Source organism: Schistocerca piceifrons, chromosome 6, assembly GCF_021461385.2.
Source record: "Schistocerca piceifrons isolate TAMUIC-IGC-003096 chromosome 6, iqSchPice1.1, whole genome shotgun sequence".
NCBI lineage: Eukaryota > Metazoa > Arthropoda > Insecta > Orthoptera > Acrididae > Schistocerca > Schistocerca piceifrons.
The window spans coordinates 356203635-356226551 of record NC_060143.1 but is presented as its reverse complement, the minus strand read 5'-3'; the positions used below and the strand labels follow the sequence as shown (position 1 = coordinate 356226551).

At 40.5% G+C, this 22917-nt stretch overlaps 1 protein-coding gene across 3 annotated transcripts in view; it reads left to right on the top strand.

Moving 5' to 3' along the window:
* The window catches only part of LOC124802708 (polyphosphoinositide phosphatase), a 177311-nt gene that overhangs the window by 36090 nt on the left and 118304 nt on the right, over nucleotides 1-22917 (top strand). For all 3 annotated transcript variants that reach the window (XM_047263668.1, XM_047263670.1, XM_047263669.1), the window contains one exon: nucleotides 2291-2421. In XM_047263668.1, coding sequence (XP_047119624.1) covers nucleotides 2291-2421 — 131 coding nt within the window. The remainder of the gene's footprint in view (nucleotides 1-2290; nucleotides 2422-22917) is intronic.

The following is a 22917-nucleotide window of genomic DNA, read 5'->3' as shown; positions in this document are numbered from 1 at the left end:
TATTCCTCAATGCTTTGCTCTGCTCCTCACATTGTTCATTGCCACTCTCACCAATTGTGCCAGATTCTCAGGAAATTCATTTTTCTTTTGGTAGAATATAATCTCCTCCTATGCACACAGTCATATGCAGCTTTAAAACTGATGAAATGGTGTGTCCAAATTCCACACTCAATTATTTTCTAGTATTTCTTTCTAGGTAGAGATCTCATCAGTTGCTGTCTTCCTTGGAAGAAATCCACATTGATATAGACATTTCTGTTTCCAAAGATGGTGAGAAGATCAAAAATGAACTACTCACCATATAGCTGAGATGCTGAGTTGCAGATAGGCACAACAAAAAGACTGTCACAAATAAAGCTTTCCGCCAGTATGGCCTTTGTCAAAAATAGATAAAACACACACACACACACACACACACACACACACACACACACACACACACACACAAGTGCGCACGCTGGCTTGAATAACGGGCCATTCTGCTGCTTACAGTTTGCTATGTCAATCACACTACCTGCAACATATGAGGAACACATGATAAATGGTCATAGGAACTGCCATTCATCAGTGTCATCTAACGTGGCAATGATGCATTTCCAGACACATGTTCATAGGACCTTTTTTTCCTTTTTTCCTCCATTTCCAATCAGGAATCCATCGTTGCTGCTTGTTGGTTTTTATTAATGATCCCCCTGTATATCATTGACAAATTCTGAATATCTCTGTGCCAATGGTATTAAGATCTGTCTAAACTTAAAAATGAAATACTGTCTACGTCTACTTCTAAATCTACATCTACATAGATAGTCTGGAAGCCAGCATAAGATGCATGGAGGAGGGTGCCGTGTACCACTACTTGTCATTTCCTCTTCTGTTCCATTGACATATAGATCGAGGTAAAAATGATTGCTTGTATTGCTCCGTATGAGCCCAAATTTCTCAAATCTTATCTTTATGGTTCTTACGTGTGATGTATGTTGGCAGGAGCAGAATCGTTTGACAATCAGCTTCCAACGCTGATTCTCTAAATTTTATCAATAGCATTTCCTGAAAAGAGCACTGCCTTCCCTCCAGGGATTCCCATTTGAGTTTCTGAAGAATCTCTGTATCACTGAAGTTTTGTTCAGACCTACCAGTAACAAATCTATCACTCTTGCTTTTAGGAATAAATCTGTTTTGCAGCAGAGTGACTGTGAAAGGTGCAAAGTGGTTAAGGCACTGGAATAGCATTTGAAAGATAGGATATTCAAATCCTTGACTGGTCATCCATACTTAGCTTTATTCTATAGTTTCCATAAATCATTTATCGTGAATGTTAGGATGGTTCCTTTTAAAAGGACATAGCTGGTTTCCTTCCCTATGTTTGTACTATTGGAACTTGTTTTCCTTGCCCAATAACGGCAAGACATGAACTAGACATAAAACCTTACTCTGTTTCCTTGCTATCAGTAGTCATGTCTTCATAAAAAAGAAAAGTTCATAACCTGTTGTTAGCAGTATGATGCAAAACACATTCACATTCATCTAGTCCCTTCCATAATCGAAGTACTGAATGGGGATTTTGCAGGTTTCAAAAGGGGATATTGTATCCATTGACATTCCGATTTAGGTGACAGTTATTTTGATGTGAAAATTTAAATGTTGCAGACCATTATCATCTTGTTCCATATTTTGAAGCCTGTATTCACAAAATTCCACAAACATTTCCTTGTTCACTTGACAATTGATACCAATTGTATGGAGTATGATTTGAACACCTTCTCATTATATTCTGAGGCAAATGTTTACAGTAGGGCAAGATTTCTACTTGCTCTTCAGAGTCCTTTCTGAGGTCTATACTCAAAACATTTCATAATTCGTGTGATGTTCTCTTCTGATGCCCAAGTTTACATACAAGTTTCATTCCAGTCATAAATGCTCTTGTTGCCAGTGGAATGTTGAAATGTGGATAGAAGTCATGCTACTCCATGGTTGCCAATTTGGTTTTACTGAATCCATGAATGAAAAAGGAACTGAGCTCCATTGTAACTAATATGCTCATAATTAAAGTTTCTGTGCACCACGGGCTTCATGAGTGCCATTGATTCAATTTATATCTCTCAATCTGTCACACCAATACTGTATTTATAGATCATATCTTTTCATTTTCTGGTAATAGAGTGCAGACTTTTACAGTTTTATTTGAAATATGTTTTCAGTTTATAATTTCAACTAGTGCTCTGAATTTAATAGAATAAAGAAAGTTACAATGTACTAAATCTATAACGGAACTGTAAAATCCATTTTGCAGCTATAGCTATGACATAACACACACACTGCAAAGCAACATGACTCCGCCACGTAGTGTTATTCCAGACCATGAAAGTTCTGAGAATGGTGAAGGGGTGTTTGACACAAAGGGTAATTCACACCAGTTTTTTGGTGAGTATTTTATTCTCAGCACCTGAAATGTGTCAGTAAGTTATAGCACTAATAACAGCAACAGATCTACTGTTTTATATTGTGCTGTAATCAATAAATTTACCACTGAAATAGAAATATTTGATTGATGAGGAATATTACTTGCTGCACCTATCAAGACTTAATTCGGGAAGAGATACTAAATTCTAAATGTTGTTTTAAGTGCTTTAGCTTATAAGTACCTCATGTTGTATTATTGCTGGTAAAAATATAACTACTGTATTTATGTATTTATGATTTTCTTTTTTTATCTGTGTGTACCACAGAATTGTTACAATGTGTGGCCTTAACAAAATGCATAATAAGTGTGGCCTCAACAAACAAGCAACTGTCAAGAAGGTCTCAGATTGATTTGATGTTTCACAGCACATCTAAATTAAAGTTAAGAAGATAAAAAAATAAATAAATGGAACTTAAATAATAATGTGTTGCCTGCCCACAACTCACTTTCCAGAGATTGTAGAAGGAAGAGTAGGATTTAATGTATTGTGGACAATGAGGCAATCAGAGATGCAGCATAAACTAAGATAGGAGAAGGAAATTTGCTGTACCCATTTGAAAGGAACTATCTGAGCATTTATCTTGTATAATTTAGTAAAACAACACAAAAACTAAATCGTAATGGCTGGATGTGGATTTGAACTGACGTCCTCCTGAATATGAGCTTATAATATAAATGGATAGATAAAAGATCTACTCACCCAGCAGCATCAGGGGAACACACACAAACACAAAAGAATTTAACTTTTACAGGCTTTCAGAGCCAGTGCCTCATTCTTTTGACAGAAGAGTTGGAGGGAAAGGAAGAATGGTGAAGGTAAAGGAAAGGTTCTTTATTCAAAAAAATGTTGTTCAAAATGGTCCATGAATATTTTGGTCAAAAGTGGACAAAGTGGGACCCGACAGCTAAGCCATCTAGCTGTTTGTACAGAGTCCCTTGGAACTGGAAATAGCTTTGTACTGTACCCTTAGGAAAGGGGTACAGTTAAGAGAAAAATCACCCAGAACCCCTGGTCAGGGGAGACTTACCGGACGGGATGAGAAGGAAAGACTCATTTCAAGACTTATTTATCGATCTGTTTCTATTATATTATCAATAACTGATTATTTTCATTAAATGTGAACTTAAACTGTTAACCACTTCTCCATCTCACCAACTGCTAAAATTAATATAGAAAATTAAAATCGTATAAAGGTATACTAATTTCTTTTTAACGGTCTTGAGGTAGTGAACTCAGTGGGGCTTGCAAATAAGATAAAAGATATATCTATGTCACACAGTGATAAATTAGTATCCTTTAATGTCTGCAGTTTGTTTTCTAACATACCAGCAGGGGAATGTATTGATTTTCTAACAGCATTAATGTGCAGGTCTATTGTCAACTCTGTGGAACTAAATGACTTGAGATTAGCCACTCAGACATGCTTAGTACAAAGCTATTTCCAGTTCCAAGGGACTCTGTATAAACAGCTAGATGGCTTAGCTGTCGGGTCCCACTTTGTCCACTTTTGACCAAAATATTCATGGACCATTTTGAACAACATTTTTTTTGAATAAAGAACCTTTTGAGTGCAAATATTAAATATTGATTTAGATATGAGGATGATGTGCTGTCTATGTGGACTGGCAGTACAAGACACTCAGTACATTTTCACATAACTTAAACAATCAACATAAAAATATTCCATTCACAATGGAGATTGGCACCAAATCCATAAACTTCCTAGATATAACAGTTGACATCAGTACACAGACACATTGTTTCAAAATTTGTAGAAAAATGACCCTGCCGTGAACAATGGACCTTGCCGTGGGTGGGGTGGCTTGCGTGCTTCAGCGATACAGATAGCCATACCATAGGAGCATCCACAATGGAGGGGTTTCTGTTGAGAGACCAGACAAATGTGTGCTTCCTGAAGAAGGGCAGCAGCCTTTTCAGTAGTTGCAGAGGCAGCAGTCTAGATGCTGACTGATCTGACCTTGTGACATCAAGCAAAATGGCCCTACTGTGCTGGTACTGCAAATGGATGAAAACAAGGGGAAACTACAACCATGATTTCTTCTGAGGGCATGCAGCTCTACTTTATGGTTAAATGATGATGGTGTCCTCTTGGGTAAAATATTCCAGAGGTGAAATAATCCCCCATTCAGATCTCTGTGTGGGGACTACTCAGGAGGATGTCATTAGGAAAAACCAAACTGGCATTCTGTGGACCAGAGCATGGAATGCTAGATCCCTTAATCAGGCAGGTAGGTTAAAAATTTAGAAAAGTAAATGGATAGGTTGAAGGTAGATAGTGGGAATTAATGAAGTTCAGTGGTAGGAGGACCAGGACTTCTGGTCAGGAGAATATAGGATTATAAATACAAAGACAAATAGGGTTAATGCAAGAGTGGGTTTAATAATTAATAAGAAAATAGGAATACAGGTAAGCTACTGTGACCAAAATAGTGAATGCATTATTGTTTTCCTAGATAGACATGAAGCCTAAGCCTGCCACAGTAGTAAAAGTTTGTATGCCAACTAACTCCACAGATGATGAAGAGATTGAAGAAATGTGTGGTGAGATAAAAGAAATTATTCAGATAGTTAAAGAAGTCAAAAATGTAATTGTTATGTGTGGCAGAAATTTGATAGGAGGAAAAGGTAGAGAAGAAAAAAATAGTAGGTGCATATGGAATGGAAGAAAGAAATGGAAGAGGAAGCCACGTGGTAGAATTTTGCACAGAACATAATTTAATCATCACTAACCCTTGGTTTAAGAATCATAAAGGAGGTTGTATATATGGAAGGGACCTGGAGACACTGGAAGGTTTCAGATTCGTTATGTAATTTTTAATGCAGTGATTTAGGAACCAGATTAAATTGTAAAACATTTCAAGGGGCAGATGTGGACTCTGACCACAATTTGTTGGTTATAAACTGTAGATTAAAACTGAAGAAATTGCAAAAAGGTAGGAAATTGAGAACATGGAGCCTGGATAAGTTGAAAAAACCAGAGGTTGTTGAGAGTTTCAGAGGGAGCATTAGGCAAGAGGTGACTCACAAGGGGAAAGGAATACAGTAGGAGACGAACGGGTAGCTTTAAGGCAGCAGAGGAAGGTAAAAAGACAAGGCCTAGTAGAAATCCTTATATAATGCAAGGGATACTGAATTTAATTGATGAAAGGAAAAAAATTAAAAATGCAGCAAATGAAGGAGCTGAAAAGCAATACTAACATTAAAAAAAAAATGAGATTGACAGGAATGGCTAGAAGACAAATGTAAGGATTTAGAAGCATATTTTATTAGGGGAAAGATAGATACTACCTTAGAAAATTTAAAGAGGCCTTTGGGGAAAAAGAGAAGCAGCTGTACCAAGAGCTCAGATGGAAAACCAGTCTTAAGCAAAGAAGGAATAGCTGAAAGATGGAAGGAGTATGTAGAGGGTCTATATACGGGAGATGAACTTCAAGACATTATAGAAATGGAAGTGGACATAAATGAATATGAGAAGGGAGAAATGATACTGTGAGAAGAATTTGCTAGAGCTCTGAAAGATGTAAGTGGAAACAAGGACCCAGGGGTAGGTGAATTCCGTCACAGTTACTGATAGCCTTGGAAGAGCCAACCATGAAAAAACACTTCCATCTAGTGTGCAAGTTGTATGAGACAGGCGAAATACCTTCAGACATCAAGGAGAATATAGTAATTCCACTTTCAAAGGAAGCAGTTGCTGACAGATGTGAAAATTACCAAACTATCTGTTTAATAAGCAATGGTTGTAAAATAGTAAGATGAATTCTTTACAGAAGAATGGAAACACTGGTAGAAGCAGACCTTGGGGAAGATCAATTTGGATTCTGGAGAAATGTACAAACATGCTAGCCAGTACTGACCCTACAGCTTATCTTAGAAGGAAGGTTAACTTAAGGTAAACCTATGTTTATACCATTTGTAGACTTAGAGAAATCTTTTGACAATGTTGAGTGGAGTACTCTCTCTGAAATTCTGAAGGTAGCAGATGTAAAATATAGGAAGCGAAGGTCTATTTACAACTTGTACAGGAACCAAATGGCAGTTATAAGTGTCAAGGGGCATGAAACAGAAGCAGTGGTTGAGAAGGGACTGAGTCATGGTTGTACCCTGTGCTTGATGTTATTCAGTCTGTACATTGAACAAGCAGTAAAGGAAACCAAAGAAAAATTTGTAATAGAAATTAAAGTTCAGGAAGAAGAAATAAAAGCTTGGAGGTTTGGCAATAACATTTTAATTCTGTCAGAGACAGCAGAGGACTTGGAAGAGAAGCTGAACAGAATGAACAGTGTCTTGAAAGGAGGATATAAGATGAACCAAACACTCAACCTGCTGTGAGCTCTGGAGATCAACATACATCCAGCCCACAGTTATGAATTAATACTAAATGACCAAACACAGCTTAATACTACCTCTCTTCCGGACTTTGTGTAATCATTTCAGTTTTCCATTAGTTCCCACACTATTTTTTCCTTCATATTCTTCCATTCTCCTGCCTTTATTAATTTCTTTTTATTTTATTGTAATTTTCTGTGTACTCCATAGATTCTGTTGTTACAATTGTTAATTCTTTCTTTTAACCGGTTTCTGTATCACTTTCCATTGCAGTACTGCTTGAAGTACTAATTTTATTTTATTGTGTTTGTTTGTTTAATGTAAACTATTATACAGGCAAAGTTTTCCAGTGTTGCATTAATGTTTTTCCCATTTTTCTCCCTTTATATATATTTATTGGTCAACTTTTTACCTTTTTAAGTTGTATTACCATCAAAGTGTTGGAGATGTCATTTAGTATGTTTTTGTGACTCAGTTTAGATAAATAACATCTTTTATAGTGTTGTTTACAAGCTTTGTAACTTCTTTGGTGGTGACAGTCAGTTCAAGTGTGATGATGGCCTTGTAAGCTGAAAACTATTTAACCCGAATAAATTAATCCTGTAGAATATACACAATATACTGGTTTTCATTTATTAATTACAGTCAACAAAATCTTTTGTGTACTGTAAATAAAACTTAAAAAATATCAAACACTTTTAGAAAGATTAACTTCTTTCTTTTAAGAAACTTTTAGAAAGCATGCACAACTGACTGCTCTAACTAATAAGGCCACATACCTTACACAACATTCAGTCTGTCATCAGTAAAATTATGTCTCTGTATATATCATTTTCACTACTCAAAATATGTAAATAATAAATACACCAGACAAGTTTTGCTTATGCACTGGTTCATCTGTCATGTTAAAATATACTGTTTTTATTGAGATAATTAGTGAATAATTGGTTATAAGTCATCACCCATCATGTACATACTTTGTAACTAGGAAAAACCATGCCAAAAATTTTTACCACCACATGAATTATATATGTTACTTAATGAGAATTTCACAAGCTTTCATGCGGTGTATTTTGCTTTGTGATATGCAGTATATTATTGTGACTCCGAAGAAAATTTAGGGTTATTCTTAATTAACTACTTAAATGTAAGGCAAATTGTAAACTGACAGATTGCTGTTTTGATAACATATTCCATGCAGCCATGTTAACTATTGTTTTTTCAATTTATGTTGCCTTAAGTTAGAAAGTTAGCAACTGGTTATTGGAAACAGCTTTCTGATTCACTCCGAATATTCATTTTGTAAAAATTTTGGTACTTTATTTTGATAGTGCTGTTCAGTCACTCTTAGAGAAAATTTTGTTTCAATTGCATGAGTCTTTTGGAAGTTGTTAATTTTGTAAGTAAAGTGATACGATTATATCTTTAATTGCTGCTAGCCCTCAGGGGCTCAGCATTCGTTTGCTGGGTATGGACTTGATAACCCTGGGATTCCTGAGCTGGAGATTGGTATGTGCTGCCAGTCCTCTGTCACTGCATTCAAGGTGACCGCCCAGATCATGAGGATGATAAATATCTCTATAAAAGAACTCTCTATCTCAAGGAGTGCTGCATACTGATGATATGCATAACTGTTCGTGTGGAACAGTCATTAGCAGGCAACCTCTGGGGAACCTGCCGCACCTCAGTTGTATAAGGCTTATCTAGACACACTGGGCTCTGCCTCAGTGGACTTTACTTTCCCTTCAAAATTTTCTCTCCACCTCCCAACAAAACTGGTGGGGTGCTGGTAGGTACCAGCTCCCAGTCCAATAAGAGGGCTTGTGTAGCCAGTCCTCCAGACTCAGGTATGTTTTAGAATTCTAATGTCTATAGCAATGGAATGCATGCTGCTAATTAGTTTTTATTAGTTAAAAGGAAAGAGCCAAGCTTTGAAAAGGTCTCACCTTTTTACATTTAGAAGGTTTTAGCAAGGACTGCAGTTACATTAAAACCTGTTAAGCAGTTGCAGAGTGGGATGCTGTTGGTCAAAACCTCAGGTTCCCAACAAGTGATAAACCTGTAGGACGCCAAAAGCCTTGGGGAATACACCATTGAGATTGACCTCCATACCATCTTAAACTACAGTAAATCTGTTGTGACATGCAGGGATCTGGTGGATATCCCCAAAGAAGACCCAAAAGTTGAGTGGGCCCAAGAAGGCATTCTAGACATGCAGAATATTGTGAAAATGGCGGAAGCCAGTCTGATCAAATCCAACTTTTTCATCCTCATTTTTAATAGCACCAAACTCCCAGAGAATATTAAAGTGGGTTTGCTTAACCATGCGACCCTTTGTCCCCAAACCAATGCATTGTTTTAAATGCCAGTGCTTTGGGCACAACACTCTTGTATGTAAGGGAGAAGCCACTTGTGGCAAACCGAGCGAGGTGGCGCAGTGGTTAGGCACTGGACTCGCATTCGGGAGGACGACGGTTCAATCCCGCGTCCGGCCATCCTGATTTAGGTTTTCCGTGATTTCCCTAAATCACTCCAGGCAAATGCCGGGATGGTTCCTCTGAAAGGGCACGGCCACCTTCCTTCCCCATCCTTCCCTAATCCGATGAGACCGATGACCACGCTGTCTGGTCTCCTTCTCCAAACCAACCAACCAACTTGTGGCAAATGTCATAAGGCTGCCCACGAAGGAGTCAGATGTTCATCCCCTCCATAGTGTGTGATTTGCTCAGTGGCTCACGCTGTCTGGAGTTGTGATTGCTTCCTTGAAGGATAGAAGATACAGGAGCTCAAAATGACCAAATTGGTCCCCTATGGTGAGGCCAAAAAGATTTATAAGGCCATACAGCCCCCCACATTCGCTACCTCCTTTGCTTTGGTTATTAAACAGATGGTTCAGAAAACCGATGCTGCTACACAAGCTGAGGTTCCTAGGGTCAGCACTAGTACCTGCGTTTGTCAATGCACTTGTGCTGCTGCAGTTACTTCAAAGCCTATGCTTCTTTCCACAACATCAGACACGACTGTGATTGTCATTCTTGCAGAGCTCCATACACCTCTGAAGGCTCAAGTCTGGTTTGCTGTCCAGCACTGCACCTAACCCTGCCATGATTGTGTCTCCGAAGCCTAGCTGGGGCAAAAAATGAAAGGCAAAGACAAAGACACAGCTGCTGACGGATAGTGGAGGTAAGCAGTGTGATGATTTTGATGTTGCTCTCTCTGACATTTCTCATGATTTGTCTTTGGAGTGGATGGAGCTTTATGTTGGCCTAGGGCACTAATCTCACCCCAAGACTGAGCCTCCATCCACTATGGGCCCCCCTTCTGGCAGGAGGAAAGGATGAAAGTGCTGCAGGAACTGAAACTCTTCGCACAGGCACACCCCTTGTGCCTGTGTTTACAAGAAACACATTTTAAAGGTACTAATGCCCCTCCACTATGGGGCTATACCCTCTACTGAAAGGATGACCTGACTGGGACAGAGCCAAGGTAGGTGTTACTATGTTTGTCAGTAACACACACCATTCATCTGCTCTCTCCTTGTTACTGACCTACAAGCAGTGGCTGTTACTGATCATTTGGCTCAGATCACTTCCTGCCCCCTGTATTTACCTCTGCAGGGAGCAATAGACTCTGAGGCTCTCACAGGCCTTATTTTACAACTCCCCCACACATTTCTCATACTAGGTGATTTCAGTGCCCATAATGTATTATGGGTCTCGAACTATACGTGCCTCAAAGGTCAAGTCTTAGAGTACCTCATGATGTCTCAGGAGCTGTGCATCCTCAAACGGGCAGTCCCACTCATTTCTTGAGTGCTACTGGGTCACCCTTAGCCATTGAACTCTTTTTTCTGCTCTCCAGCCCTTGTAGACTCAGCACAGTGGGAAGCAACTGATGACCTCCATTTCAGTTACCACTTCCCACTGTGGATCCATGTACTGGCTGTAGGGTTGCTTGGGTAGAAGCCCCTGAAATGGATGGTCAGCAGGGCTAACTGGACACTGTTCAGCTATATGGCTGTGTTTGAACACTGAAAGAGCATCCAGGAATGGATGGACCACATCATGTGAGTGATCCATAATGCTGCTGACTTATCCATCCCAATGTCTTTAGGTCATCTTAGGAGGCAACCTGTACCTTGGTAGACTGATCTACATCTAAATTAGTACTCTGCAAGCCACTGTACGGTGCATGGTGAAGGGTACCATGTACCACTGCTACTCACTCCATCCCCTGTTCCACTCGCAAATAGATTTAGGGAAAAATGACTGTGTGTATGCCTCTGTATGAGCCCAGTTTCTCATACCTTACCTTTGCGGTCCTTATGCACAATATGTGATAAGTGCCGTTCAACAATCTGGGACAGACATGCAGCTCTTTGGCAGTTTAAACGCTGCCTAACAGCAGACAACCTCACAGCCTTTTGAGTCGCAAGAGCCAACATCCAATGTGTAATGAAGGATAGCAAGATAAGGTCATGGTAAGCATTCCTGGTCTCTATCAACTGTTCAACTTCTTCCACAAAAGTATGGGAAGGTACTAGTAAATACAGTCATTTACCAATAGCAGCAGTACTGAAACAGCAGTGTCTCCAAACAGTGCCTGTAGACATTGCTCAGACGATGGGAGAGGATTTTGCAGTGCTTGCTGCCAGTGCCAGCCAAGGTCTGGCATTTTACCTCTACTGTGTGACTGCAGAGAGGGGCAAGTTGGACTTCAGACCCCACAATTCTGAGTTTTACAACTGCCCTTTCTCCATGTGGGAGCTGGAATCGACACTGTCTGAGACTAGTGATACTGCACGTAGTCACAACCCAATCTTTGACATTTGCCAACGGCACCAAAGCAGTTCTTCCTTGATTTTTTAATTTGGTTTGACGGACAGGTCACTTCCCTAACTCATGGAGAGAGGCAATTTTGATCACTCTCCTCAAATCAGGAAAGAACTGCACATGTCCCAGTAGTTACTGGAGTGTCAACTTAATGAGCTGTGTAGGAAAGACTCTGGAGCAAATGGTCAACTGTCATCTTGTCTGGTTAGAGACCAGGCAACTCCTTAGCCACTCTCAGTGTGGATCCTGGAGATTTCAGTCCACTGTCGACAACCTGACCCTAATAGAGGTGGCTATTCAGCAGGCTTTCCTATATAAACATCATTTTGTTGGTAAGTTCTTTGATATCGGTAAGGTGAATGACATGACTTGAAGACATAGTATTCATGTGCAACTCCATCAGTGGGGCTTTCATGGCCACTTCCCCTTTGTCATACTGTCCTTCTTGTCTAAATGCTTTTTTAGGTCCTGAATTGGTGACATGCTGTCAGATAGTTTTGAACAGGAGAACGGTGTTCGTCAGGGCATTGTTTCAAGTGTTACCCTCTTTGCCACAGCCATAAACAGCATCATGTATACAGTAAGCAGTACAGTGCTCCTTACTGGTGGGCAATTTTGCTGTATTCTGTTCCCCCTACAATGCTGCACCAGTGACCCGTCAGTTGTAATTTACAGTGCAGAGATGAGAGGACTGGGCTGCAAAGACAGGTTTTCAGTTTCCTGTAGATAAATGTGTGTGTGTGTGTGGGGGGGGGGGGGGATGCTGTTCATTTTAATCCTTCTCATCTATTTTTGATTTAACTGACTCGCATATGAGGGACCAATTTTACATTTTAAAAATTCATTTATGTTTCTGGTCCTCATTTTAGACTCCAAACTGTTATGGTTAGCACACCTGAGAGACCTGAAAGCCAGAACCCAGAAGGCACTGAATATCATAAAGTGTCTTAGCTACAGGTCCTGGGCAGTAGAGAGGGTGTGTCTGCTCCAGTTTTATAGAGGTTGTGTGTGTTAACAGCTAGACTATGGATGCACGGTGTATGGATGAGTGGTGCTATCTTACCTGAAGATTATTGATGATGTCCACAATGAGGTGATTAGGGTGCCCACAGGATCAGCTCCATTCCCCAGTTTCTGTGTTGAGGATGGGGAAACACTACTCACCATCTGGTGGCAGCTCCTCATGGCATGTCAGGCATGAAAGTTCCTCACTGTTCTGACTTCATCTACATACCACATTGTTGCTCATCCACCCCTGGAACCCTTTTCTCCAATTGTCCATGAGCAACAATGCCTTTTGGGATCCTGTGCAGTGTGTGCTAGAGTCACTAGGTGTGGAGCACATACAACTCCAAATCCAGGGTTTTAATGACCTGCCACCATGGTTACTGTGGTCCAGAATAATTTTAGATTTGGTACAGTACAGGAGAGATTGCACTCCTGTGTATGATTTTAATATATTATTTTATAACACTTTAGCTGAGGACCACATCTCTACAGCTGCCTTTGTGGCTGGATCAAAACAGTGGGACTCTGTTGGTTGCTCTTGTTTTTTGCTTGATCATGTCCTCAAGATCCAACTGCCTCAAGAATTTACTTCTTCAACACAGAATTATATGCAATCTTGCAGGCACTGGAGCAGATGAGATGTGCTTCAAATGCTAAATACCTTGTATGTTCTGATTATCTGAGTGCCTTTCACTCTCTACAATGTTTGTACCTGACAGTTAAAGTAGTCCATAATGTCCAGGACACCCTCCTTTTAACTACAGTGGCTGGTGGAGAGGTATCCTTCTGCTGGGTACCAGGGCCCATGGGTATTGCTGGGAATGAAAAGGAAGATGTAGCAGTGAAGGAGGCATGTCATGATCCTCAGTTATTTCAGTGTGCCATCCCTTGCAAGCTGTCGCCTTGCTGTTGACGTACAGAGTCATGCGTCGATGGGAAGATGAGTGGCTGGAAGTGACAAATAATAAGCTGCATGTAGTAAACCCTATGCCATTATTTTAGCCCCTCTGTCATTTTCCTTCTGTTTTCTTCCCATGTGTAGTACTTTTCAATGCACCTCATTTGTTTTACAGCATGTGGTATGGAGCGCTTGTGTGAATCAATGCAAGTGAGGTGAGAGTGAGTGAGTGAGTGAGCCAATGTGTTTAGCCTATTTAACCATATCAGTTTCTTTTAATATTTGTACAGGCATCGATAACCTTGCCGTTGAGCACATGTACACCCAGAAAACAGCATAATTGCTGCTAATTAAACATTGCCCCCTGAAGAGTGGGTCTTAATGAGTGGATACTTGCCCTCATTTTCTCTTACACATGAAATTACTCCCAATGTTGTTGCTTAATTTTTTCTGTTCTTATCATTGCGGTAGCCGTTACATGGGTTGTGGCTCACACTGGATTTTACCTTTCCAGCCCCTGAAGCCTTACCCCATCACCCAACTGGGAAAACAACATGCAGTAAGCCTTCACACTACCTAGTGTCCTTTGTTAATGCCATAGTTATTTCATGACTTCTATGTTCCACCAATCGCAGTGGCCTGCTAAGATCTAACAGATCTCATATGCTACCATCTTGGGTCTTTGTGTGCCAACACACTGCAACATGCTATATGTCAAATTTGCATGACTATCTTATCTATGCCTTGTTGCCTCAAACTGTGCGCTACATTACTTCATATGCTTTGAATCCAGCTGCAGTTAGCATAAACAAGTATATGGAAGCCTCCAAACTTTGTCTCTGCAGATACACCAAGGGATCTGTGATAATTATCTGGGGCTGTAGTAATTCCATCTTGTGAGTCACTGTGAATTTGCAGTGTGATGTGGCATCTTTGTGCAGTTTCTCCTCTGCTTTTTTCAGATTTGACATAATGATTCAAGACTCTCCTTGGCTTTCCAGCTTAGGCAAAGATGTTAGTTGCTTCTTGTAGCTAAATTCATAGTCTTCAGGAAACATTTTGTCCAGACCTGATTGAAAACTTTTTCTGCTATGATTGACTTGTTGGCTTCATATAAACACCAAATCGTTTTGTGTTTCCCAAAATGTGAGTACTTACATATCTGTTGTGCCAAAAGAGATTCTGCCATAATTACAAGGGATATTGTCTCACCAGTAGTGTTTATACAGCCATGTCCTCACCGCATAAGTAACTGCGTTGCATATTGTCCGGGGTTCAGAAGGTGTCATTTTTTTTTTTTTTTTTTATTCATCCTTTGATCTCTGTTTAGAGGAATATTGGATATGTCAGTATACTTTTACAATTGCAGTTACAGTGTAAATTACAATGTTAGCATCTTACATTATTTTATGATAGACTTACTTACATATTTCTGTATAACAATTAATGAAACCGAGCAAGGTGGCACATTGGTTAACACACTGGGCTCACATTCAGGATGACGACAGTTAAAACTTGCATCCAGGCATCCTGATTTAGATTTTCCCTGATTTCCCTAAATTGCTTCAGGCAAATGCCGGGATGGTACCTCTGTAAGGGTATGGCTGACTTCCTTCCCCACCCTTCCCTAATCTGTTGGAACCGATAATCTTGCTGTTTGGTCCCCTCCCCCAGATCAACCAACTTACCAATTAATGAAAAAATAGACAAAACGGAAGCTTTATTACTAATTTACTTCACTAAATATAGGTACTCAGTTTCTTTATCTGTTACAGTGCTTGGATATTGATGAAACATTAAAAATTTCATGGTTACTTTTTGTTGACACATTTTATGTAACACATTTCTCTGGAGATTGCCTTAATACTGCATTTTCTTTCTAGTTCTTTTGGAGGAGTCCCAAAATATTCCTTAGTACTGTACACACAACTTGATACTGTTTTCAAGTATTGTCTTGGTTCTGTTTTGAGGATTGGTAGTACTTTAGTGTTTTATAAACTGTTTGGTAATCTGTTGTATAATAAGCACCCAGCTTTAGAAGGTTGTTTATCAGATAGTTGTTGTCAGTTACTGTTGAAGTAATAATCATTTGTAAATCTTGCACTGTAATAATTGTGTAGCTCTCTGTTTAGCATCAATGAGCAATTTAATTTGAGCAGCCTTTTTATATGCACATTTGTGGCCTACCCTATATTGTTACACAGTACAAGAAATGTGAATGAATTAGTCCAGAATACACCTTTAATAGGTTATCTATGTCAGCTGTGTGGGACATTTTGTTGATTAAAAATACACTGCTACTCACTTTTCAGAAGGGATTTTCTACAGAGTCCGCCAGAAAACGCTTACAATACCTTCTCTCCACCCACCAAATTCTCTTATTATGCAATCCCAAATTCCTGGCGCACATAACCCACACTGCAACTCTTGCCCTACAGGAATTAGAGCAACATGCACAACGCCACCCCAAAAAGCTCTTCATCCTGCTCACTTCCTATTCCTGCCCTGACAAACCATGTCTCGCAGGCATACTACACTTACCCCACCCTACTAAAGTCACTCACACCTCTACACAGAATCCAGAACCTAAACAGACACGTAACACAATCACGAATCTTTCCTCCAGAAACCTCAGCCCAACAAAAATATCAGCCCTTTCCAAAGACCTCAGCTTTTGCCCCATGCCCAAATTCAATCATGCAGGACTTAAAGACCTTCTCTCCTCCTCCCGGTCCCTACAGTGGAATCACTTTTTCGCCACCAACATTACCAATCACAATCAACCAAAGACAAATGCCTACATCAGTTCACTCCTCCATCCAACTGTGATCCACCATCCAACTGCCCCCAAATCATCCCCTGTTAACGTTCAAGAATTTCTTAACCCTGAAACTTGCCTGACCATCATTCCCCAAATCCCTCAACATGCAAACTAACCTAACATCCACAGAAAGAACTGAAGTCCATCATCTAAAAACTGATCCCAACCTTATAATCCTACCTGCAGACAAAGGCTCCACCACTGTTGTTTTGAATCACAAGGATCACCTGGCAAAAGGACTCCACCAGCTTTCAGATACTACCACCGACAAACCTTGCCACATTGACCCTATTCCAGAAATCCAGCAGGATCCCCAGTCACCACTCAAATCCTTAGACCCATCCCAGAGCCTCTTCCCGGAGTCCATCTCTCTACTCACCCCTACCACTTCCCACACTCGTACCTTCTACATGCTTCCGAAGTCCATAAACCTAATCACCCAGAATACCCTATTGTGGCCGGTTACTGTGACCCCACTTAGAGAATCTCTGCTCTCATAGACCAACGCCTTCAATCTATTACCTGGAACCTACTCTCCTATATCAAAGATACCAACCATTTCCTCCACCAACCCTCCGCAGTTCCTGTCCCTTTACCACACGGCGCCCTGCTCATCATTATTGATACCACCTCCCTTTACACTAACATTCCTAATGCCCATGGCCTTACCACTATTGAACATTACATTTCCCAATACCCAACGGATTCCAAACCAACAACCTCCTTCCTAGTTGCTATGACTAACTGTGTCCTCATCTACAATTACTTCTCCTTTGAAGCCATTACCTACAAACAAATCTGGGGTACGGCTATGGGCACCCGCATGGCACCATCCTATGCCCTATTCATGGGCCATCTAGAGGAATCCTTCCTAAAAACTCTGAATCCTAAACCCCCCACCAGGTTCAGATTCATTGATGACACCTTTGTGATCTGGATTGAAGGTGAGGTCTCTCTATGCACATTCCTCCAGAACTTCAACAGCTTATCTCCCATTTGCTTCACCTGGTCCTACTCATCCCGACAAACTACCTTCCTAGATATTGGCCTCCATTTCAAAGATGGCTACATCAGTACCTCCGTTCATATCAAACCTACTAACCACCAGCAATACGTCCACTTCGACAGCTACCACCCAATATATACCAAGAAGTCCCTTCCGTGCAACATAGCCACCCGTGGTTGTTGCATCTGCAGTGACAAGTGGTCCCTCTCAAAATATTCCTGAATTCCAATCAGGAACAACTGCCAAGATGAGAAACATAGAAGTAGATATCCTTGGTGTAGCAAAGCAGCTTGGATCACATAAGAAAGGCAAGGCCTCCAGTCCAGATTGTACACCAGTCAGGTTCCTTTCAGAGTATGCTTATACAATAGCTCCATATGTAGCCAATAATATACAACCACTCGTTCACAGAAAGTTCCGTACTGAAAGACTGGAAAATTGCTCAAGTCACACGATTACCCAAAAAGGGAAATAGGAGTAATCCGCTGAATTACATGCCCAGATCACTAATGTCGATTTGCAGTAGGGTTTTGGAACATATGCTGTGTTCCAACATTATGAATCACCTTGAAGAAAATGATTTATTGACACACCGTTAGCACGGATTCAGAAAACATCATTCTTGTGAAACACAACTAGCTCATTATGCTCGTGAAGTTATGAGTGCTATCGACAAATTGATTCCATATTTTTAGGTTTCCAGAAGGCTTTTGACACCTTTCTTTACCAGCATCTTCTAACCAAACTGCATGTCTATGGAATATTGCCTCAGGTGTGCGACTGGATTTGTGATTTCCTCTCAGAAAGCTCACAGTTTGTAATAGACGAAAGTCATCGAGTAAAACAGAAGTAATAACCGGCATTCCGCAAGGAAATGTTATAGGACCTCTATTGTTCCTGATCTATATTAACGGCATAGGAGACAATCTTGAGTAGCGCTATTAGATTCTTTGCAGATGATACTGACGTTTAACGTCTTGTAAAGTCATCAGGTGACCCAAACAAATTGCAGAATGATTTAATAAGATCATGAGTAGTCCTATTACATTCTTTGCAGATGATGCTGTCATTTACTGTCTTGTAAAGTCATCAGATGACCAAAATGAATTGCAGAATGATTTAATAAGATATCTGTATGGTGCGAAAAGTGGCAATTGACCCTGAATAAAGAAAAAGTGTGAAGTTATTCATTTGAGTACTTAAAGAAATCTGCTAAATTTCGATTACGTGATAAGTCACACAAATCTTAAGGCTGTAATTCAACTAAATACTTAGCAATTACAATCACAATCACAAATAACCTAAATTGGAACGGTCACATGGATAATGTTGTGGGTAGAGCAAACCAAAGTCTGTGATTCATTGGCAGACACTTAGAAGGTGCAACAGGTCTACTAAAGGAACTTCATACACCCTGCTTGTCTGCCTTATTCTGGAGTATTGCTGTGCAGTGTGGGATCCGCATCAGGTGGGACTGATGGATGACATCAAAAAGGTTTTTCGTTGCGATGGGACCTTCTCATGAAATTTCAATCACCATTTTTCTCCTCAAATTTCCTGCGTGCCTTTTGAGAGTGGAACGGTAGAGAGACAGCTTGAAGGTGGTTCATTGAACCCTCTGCCAGGCACTTTATTGTGAATAGTGGAGTAATCATGTATATGTAGATACCGAAGGTCTCACTGAAGCCTTCACAGATCGTAATTATCCTCCCAACCATGTAAAAATAACAAATATCCTGTGCCCTATCTTTTCAGTCTCCCACCACCTCCCAAAATCCCATTGTCCAGCCACAGAGGAGCATTCCCCTCATAACTCAGTACCACCCAGGAATGGAACAACTGAATTACATTTTCAGCCAGGGTTTCGACCACCTTTGTCGTGCCCTAAAATGAGAAATATCCTGCCCACTATCCGTACCACCCCTCCCACAGTAGTATTCTGCTGTCCACCATACCTACACAGTATACTCGTCCATCCTTACACAACCCCTGTTCCCAATGCCTTACCTCATGGCTCATACCCCTGTGATAGACCTAGATGCAAGACCTGTCCCATACGTCCTCCCACCACCACCACCACCACCTACTCCAGTCCAGACATGAACATCAGCTATACCATCAAAGGCAAGGCTACCTGTGAAACCTGTCATATGATCTAAAAGCTAAGCTCAACCACTGTGCTGTATTCTATGTGGGTGTGACAGTGGACAAGCTGTCTGTCAGCATGAATGGCCACCGACAAACTGTTGCCAAGAAACAAGTGGACTATCCTGTTGCTGAACATGCTGCCAAACATGGCATCCTTCATTTCAATGACTGCTTCACAGCCTGTGCCATATGGATTGTTCCCACCAACACCAGCTTTTCTTAATTGCACAAGTGGGAACTGTTCCTGCAATTCCTACATTCCCGTAACCATCCTGGTCTCAACCTTCGTTAGTCACTGTCCTCACCCATCCAGCCCCTTTCCTGTTTCCATTCCAGCACTACAGAGTCGTCATTCCACAATCACACTCAGTCTTTTTACTTTTCTTCTTTTCTACTACTTAACCCCCTCTCCTTCCCACCTCTCCCCTACCCTCTGTCTAACATGCAGCACTTCACTGTCCGCCACCCCCACTGTACTATTCCTGCCCCTACCCACCCGAGTGTCGTCCTTACTCCCACCCAGTCGCCAGTCCCATCATGCACTGGTGCTGCTGCTTGCAGTGTGGCTTCAGTTGCCTGAGACTGCAGTCATATGTGTGTGTGTGTGTGTGTGTGTGTGTGTGTGTGTGTGTGTGTGTGTGTGTATATTGTTGACGAAGCACCTTTGTCTCTCTTCCATCTCTTGCTCATGGCATTCAGTGGGAAGGTGTCAGCTACCCGCACACCCGTGACCATGTTCTTGAATTGGATGTACCTGTCAGATAAGTAGAAAGCCAGCAAGAAGAATGCTTAGCAAGGCAAAGTAGAAGCAGCTGGTTGTGTTTCAAAATGAGGACAGTTCCCAATGAGTGGATCATATAAGCAGTAGCAGGATCTGCCACAGCTCTGTTCTATTGGCTCAGTGCTGTTATCCCTATGACATCTAAAACAGGCAAACAATTTTCTGATGCACCTGCTGGAATCTTTGCATCCTTCTGAGTTTCAAAGGCAAAAACCACTTTGTTATTAAAGAGGGGCAAGAGGGAATCATGGCAATAGTACATGAAATGTACCCATGTTTCTATTAAAGCACCCTATGCATGGGATACCATTAGGATGAAAAATACTGGAAGAGATAGGAACAATGGCTATCAGCCAAGATGATGTCTCTAAGACCAAGGTGGAGCATTCTCTCAACCATCTGCAAAGAGCAAGTTGAATCCAGCTTTCTGCCGCTGTCAAATGATTGCTGAAAGCTTAAGTTGCAGCATCTGATTCACTGTTAGTTAAGTTTACAACTGAAACTACTTCATGTGTAATCTGGATTCAGCATTGCTTGTGGCTAACATGTCACTGGGTCATTACAAGGTCCACAATACAATACTGAAGCACCTCATCAAGAATGCTTAAGAATCATCTTTAACCTGTGTAATGTCAGATGAATGACATGACTTGTGGAGAGAAACAGTTTTAACTTCCTCTTGAAACCCAGTAAGGGTTTTATCTACCTGAGTAGGTTTCATTTTATTGCGTCAATAGCTGAATGGGAAAGGCCATGAAGTGGTAGGTTGACTGCTATCTTGTCTAAATATTAAAAAGTTGATATCTCCTTAGACAGTACCATTGCAGCTGCAGGAGATACCATTTAACACTGATAACATGACCTTGCTATGTGCATCTGTATAGAGATCTTTCAGTGCTGCCATCTCTTACGAGTTGATTTCAACTATCTTGAGAAGGCCAATGATATGTGTACATCAGGTTCAAAATGTCAAGTGTGCCTCACATGTTGTTGAAAAGATAGTTCATTAGGCTTAACCAATGCTTGTAGTCTTTCACTTAAATGTAGCTGCAGAGGCACTTCCATAGTAGTATATTATTAAGGTTCAGTAAATATGTCATTAATATTCATGTGATGTATGCCAATGTTGCATATACTTCTTGAGTCTGACTCGAGACTGAAAGTAGTCTTGGGAAAACAATAAATGACAACACATGCATCTACTTTGTTTTATTTTAAACATATGCACAGACGTAAGACGTATTCCTCTCTGCATGTACCAGTGATGTATTACAACGTAAAATAAAGCTGAAAGCTTAAGATACTTGCTTGAAAATGGACCAAGGTTGAAACTGGCACAGATAATAAAATGAGTACAGCCTGTTTGAACCATGTTTTAATTCACAAAAAATGGTTTTATCATTTTCAGTACCTAAGATTCTACTTGGGGGGTCTCTTATACTCAGATAACACTAAGCAAGTGGCTTAGTAGGTGTCGTTTTGCGAATGTTTTCCTTCCTTTCCTCACCTTATTTTAGATATAAAGCTTGTAATGTTCTATTAAAGCACTTTGAGAAAGGCAGTCTCCCTTGAGGTAGTTTTATGGTGTGATGGTGTTTCCAGTTGTTGTAGATATAATTGCATTCACAGCAAGAGGCCCCATTTAATGCTTTCTTTTATGAACAACTTTTCTATTTTTAGTTCTTACTCTATTCTTATTGTTACAGATGACAGATGGTGCTTAGTGAGTTTTATTCAAGTTGGGAAACTACCGCAAATTTGTGTACAAAAACCACATAAGTTACAGTGCATGCATGTTACATGAGGTTTTCAGTATTCTCTTGCTCTCTTTTTGCAAACTATCAGTCTTAGAGAAAAAAATGAATAGGACCAGTTTTTGTAGGAAATTTAATATACTGGGTGATCAAAAAGTCAGTATAAATTTGAAAAGTTAATAAACCACGGAATAATGTAGTTAGAGAGGTAAAAATTGACCCACATGCTTGGAATGACATGGGGTGTTATTAGATGCAGGATGGCGCTCCACCCCATATTGCTAGACGCGTGAAAGATCTCTTGCGCATGTCGTTTGGTGATGATTGTGTGCTCAGCCGCCACTTTCATCCTGCTTGGCCTCCCAGGTCCCCAGACCTCAGTCTGTGTGATTATTGGCTTTGGGGTTACCTGAAGTCGCAAGTGTATCGTGATCGACCGACATCTCTAGGGATGCTGAAAGACAATATCGGACGCCAATGACTCACCATAAATCCAGACATGCTTTACAGTGCTGTTCATAACATTATTCCTCAACTACAGCTGTTGTTGAGGAATGATGGTGGACATATTGAGCAATTCCTGTAAAGAACATCGTATTTGCTTTGTCCTACTTTGTTATGCTAATTATTGTTATTTTGATCAGATGAAGTGCCATCTGTCGGACATTTTTTGAACTTTTGTATTTCTTTCATTCTAATATAACCCCATGTCATTCCAAGCATGTGTGTCAATTTGTACCTCTCTATTTACATTATTCCGTGATTTATTAAGCTTTCAAATTTATACTGGATTTTTGATCACCCAGTAGTTGAATTTTGAGCTGTGATGTATTTTCACTAGAGGCTGCAGGCTGCAG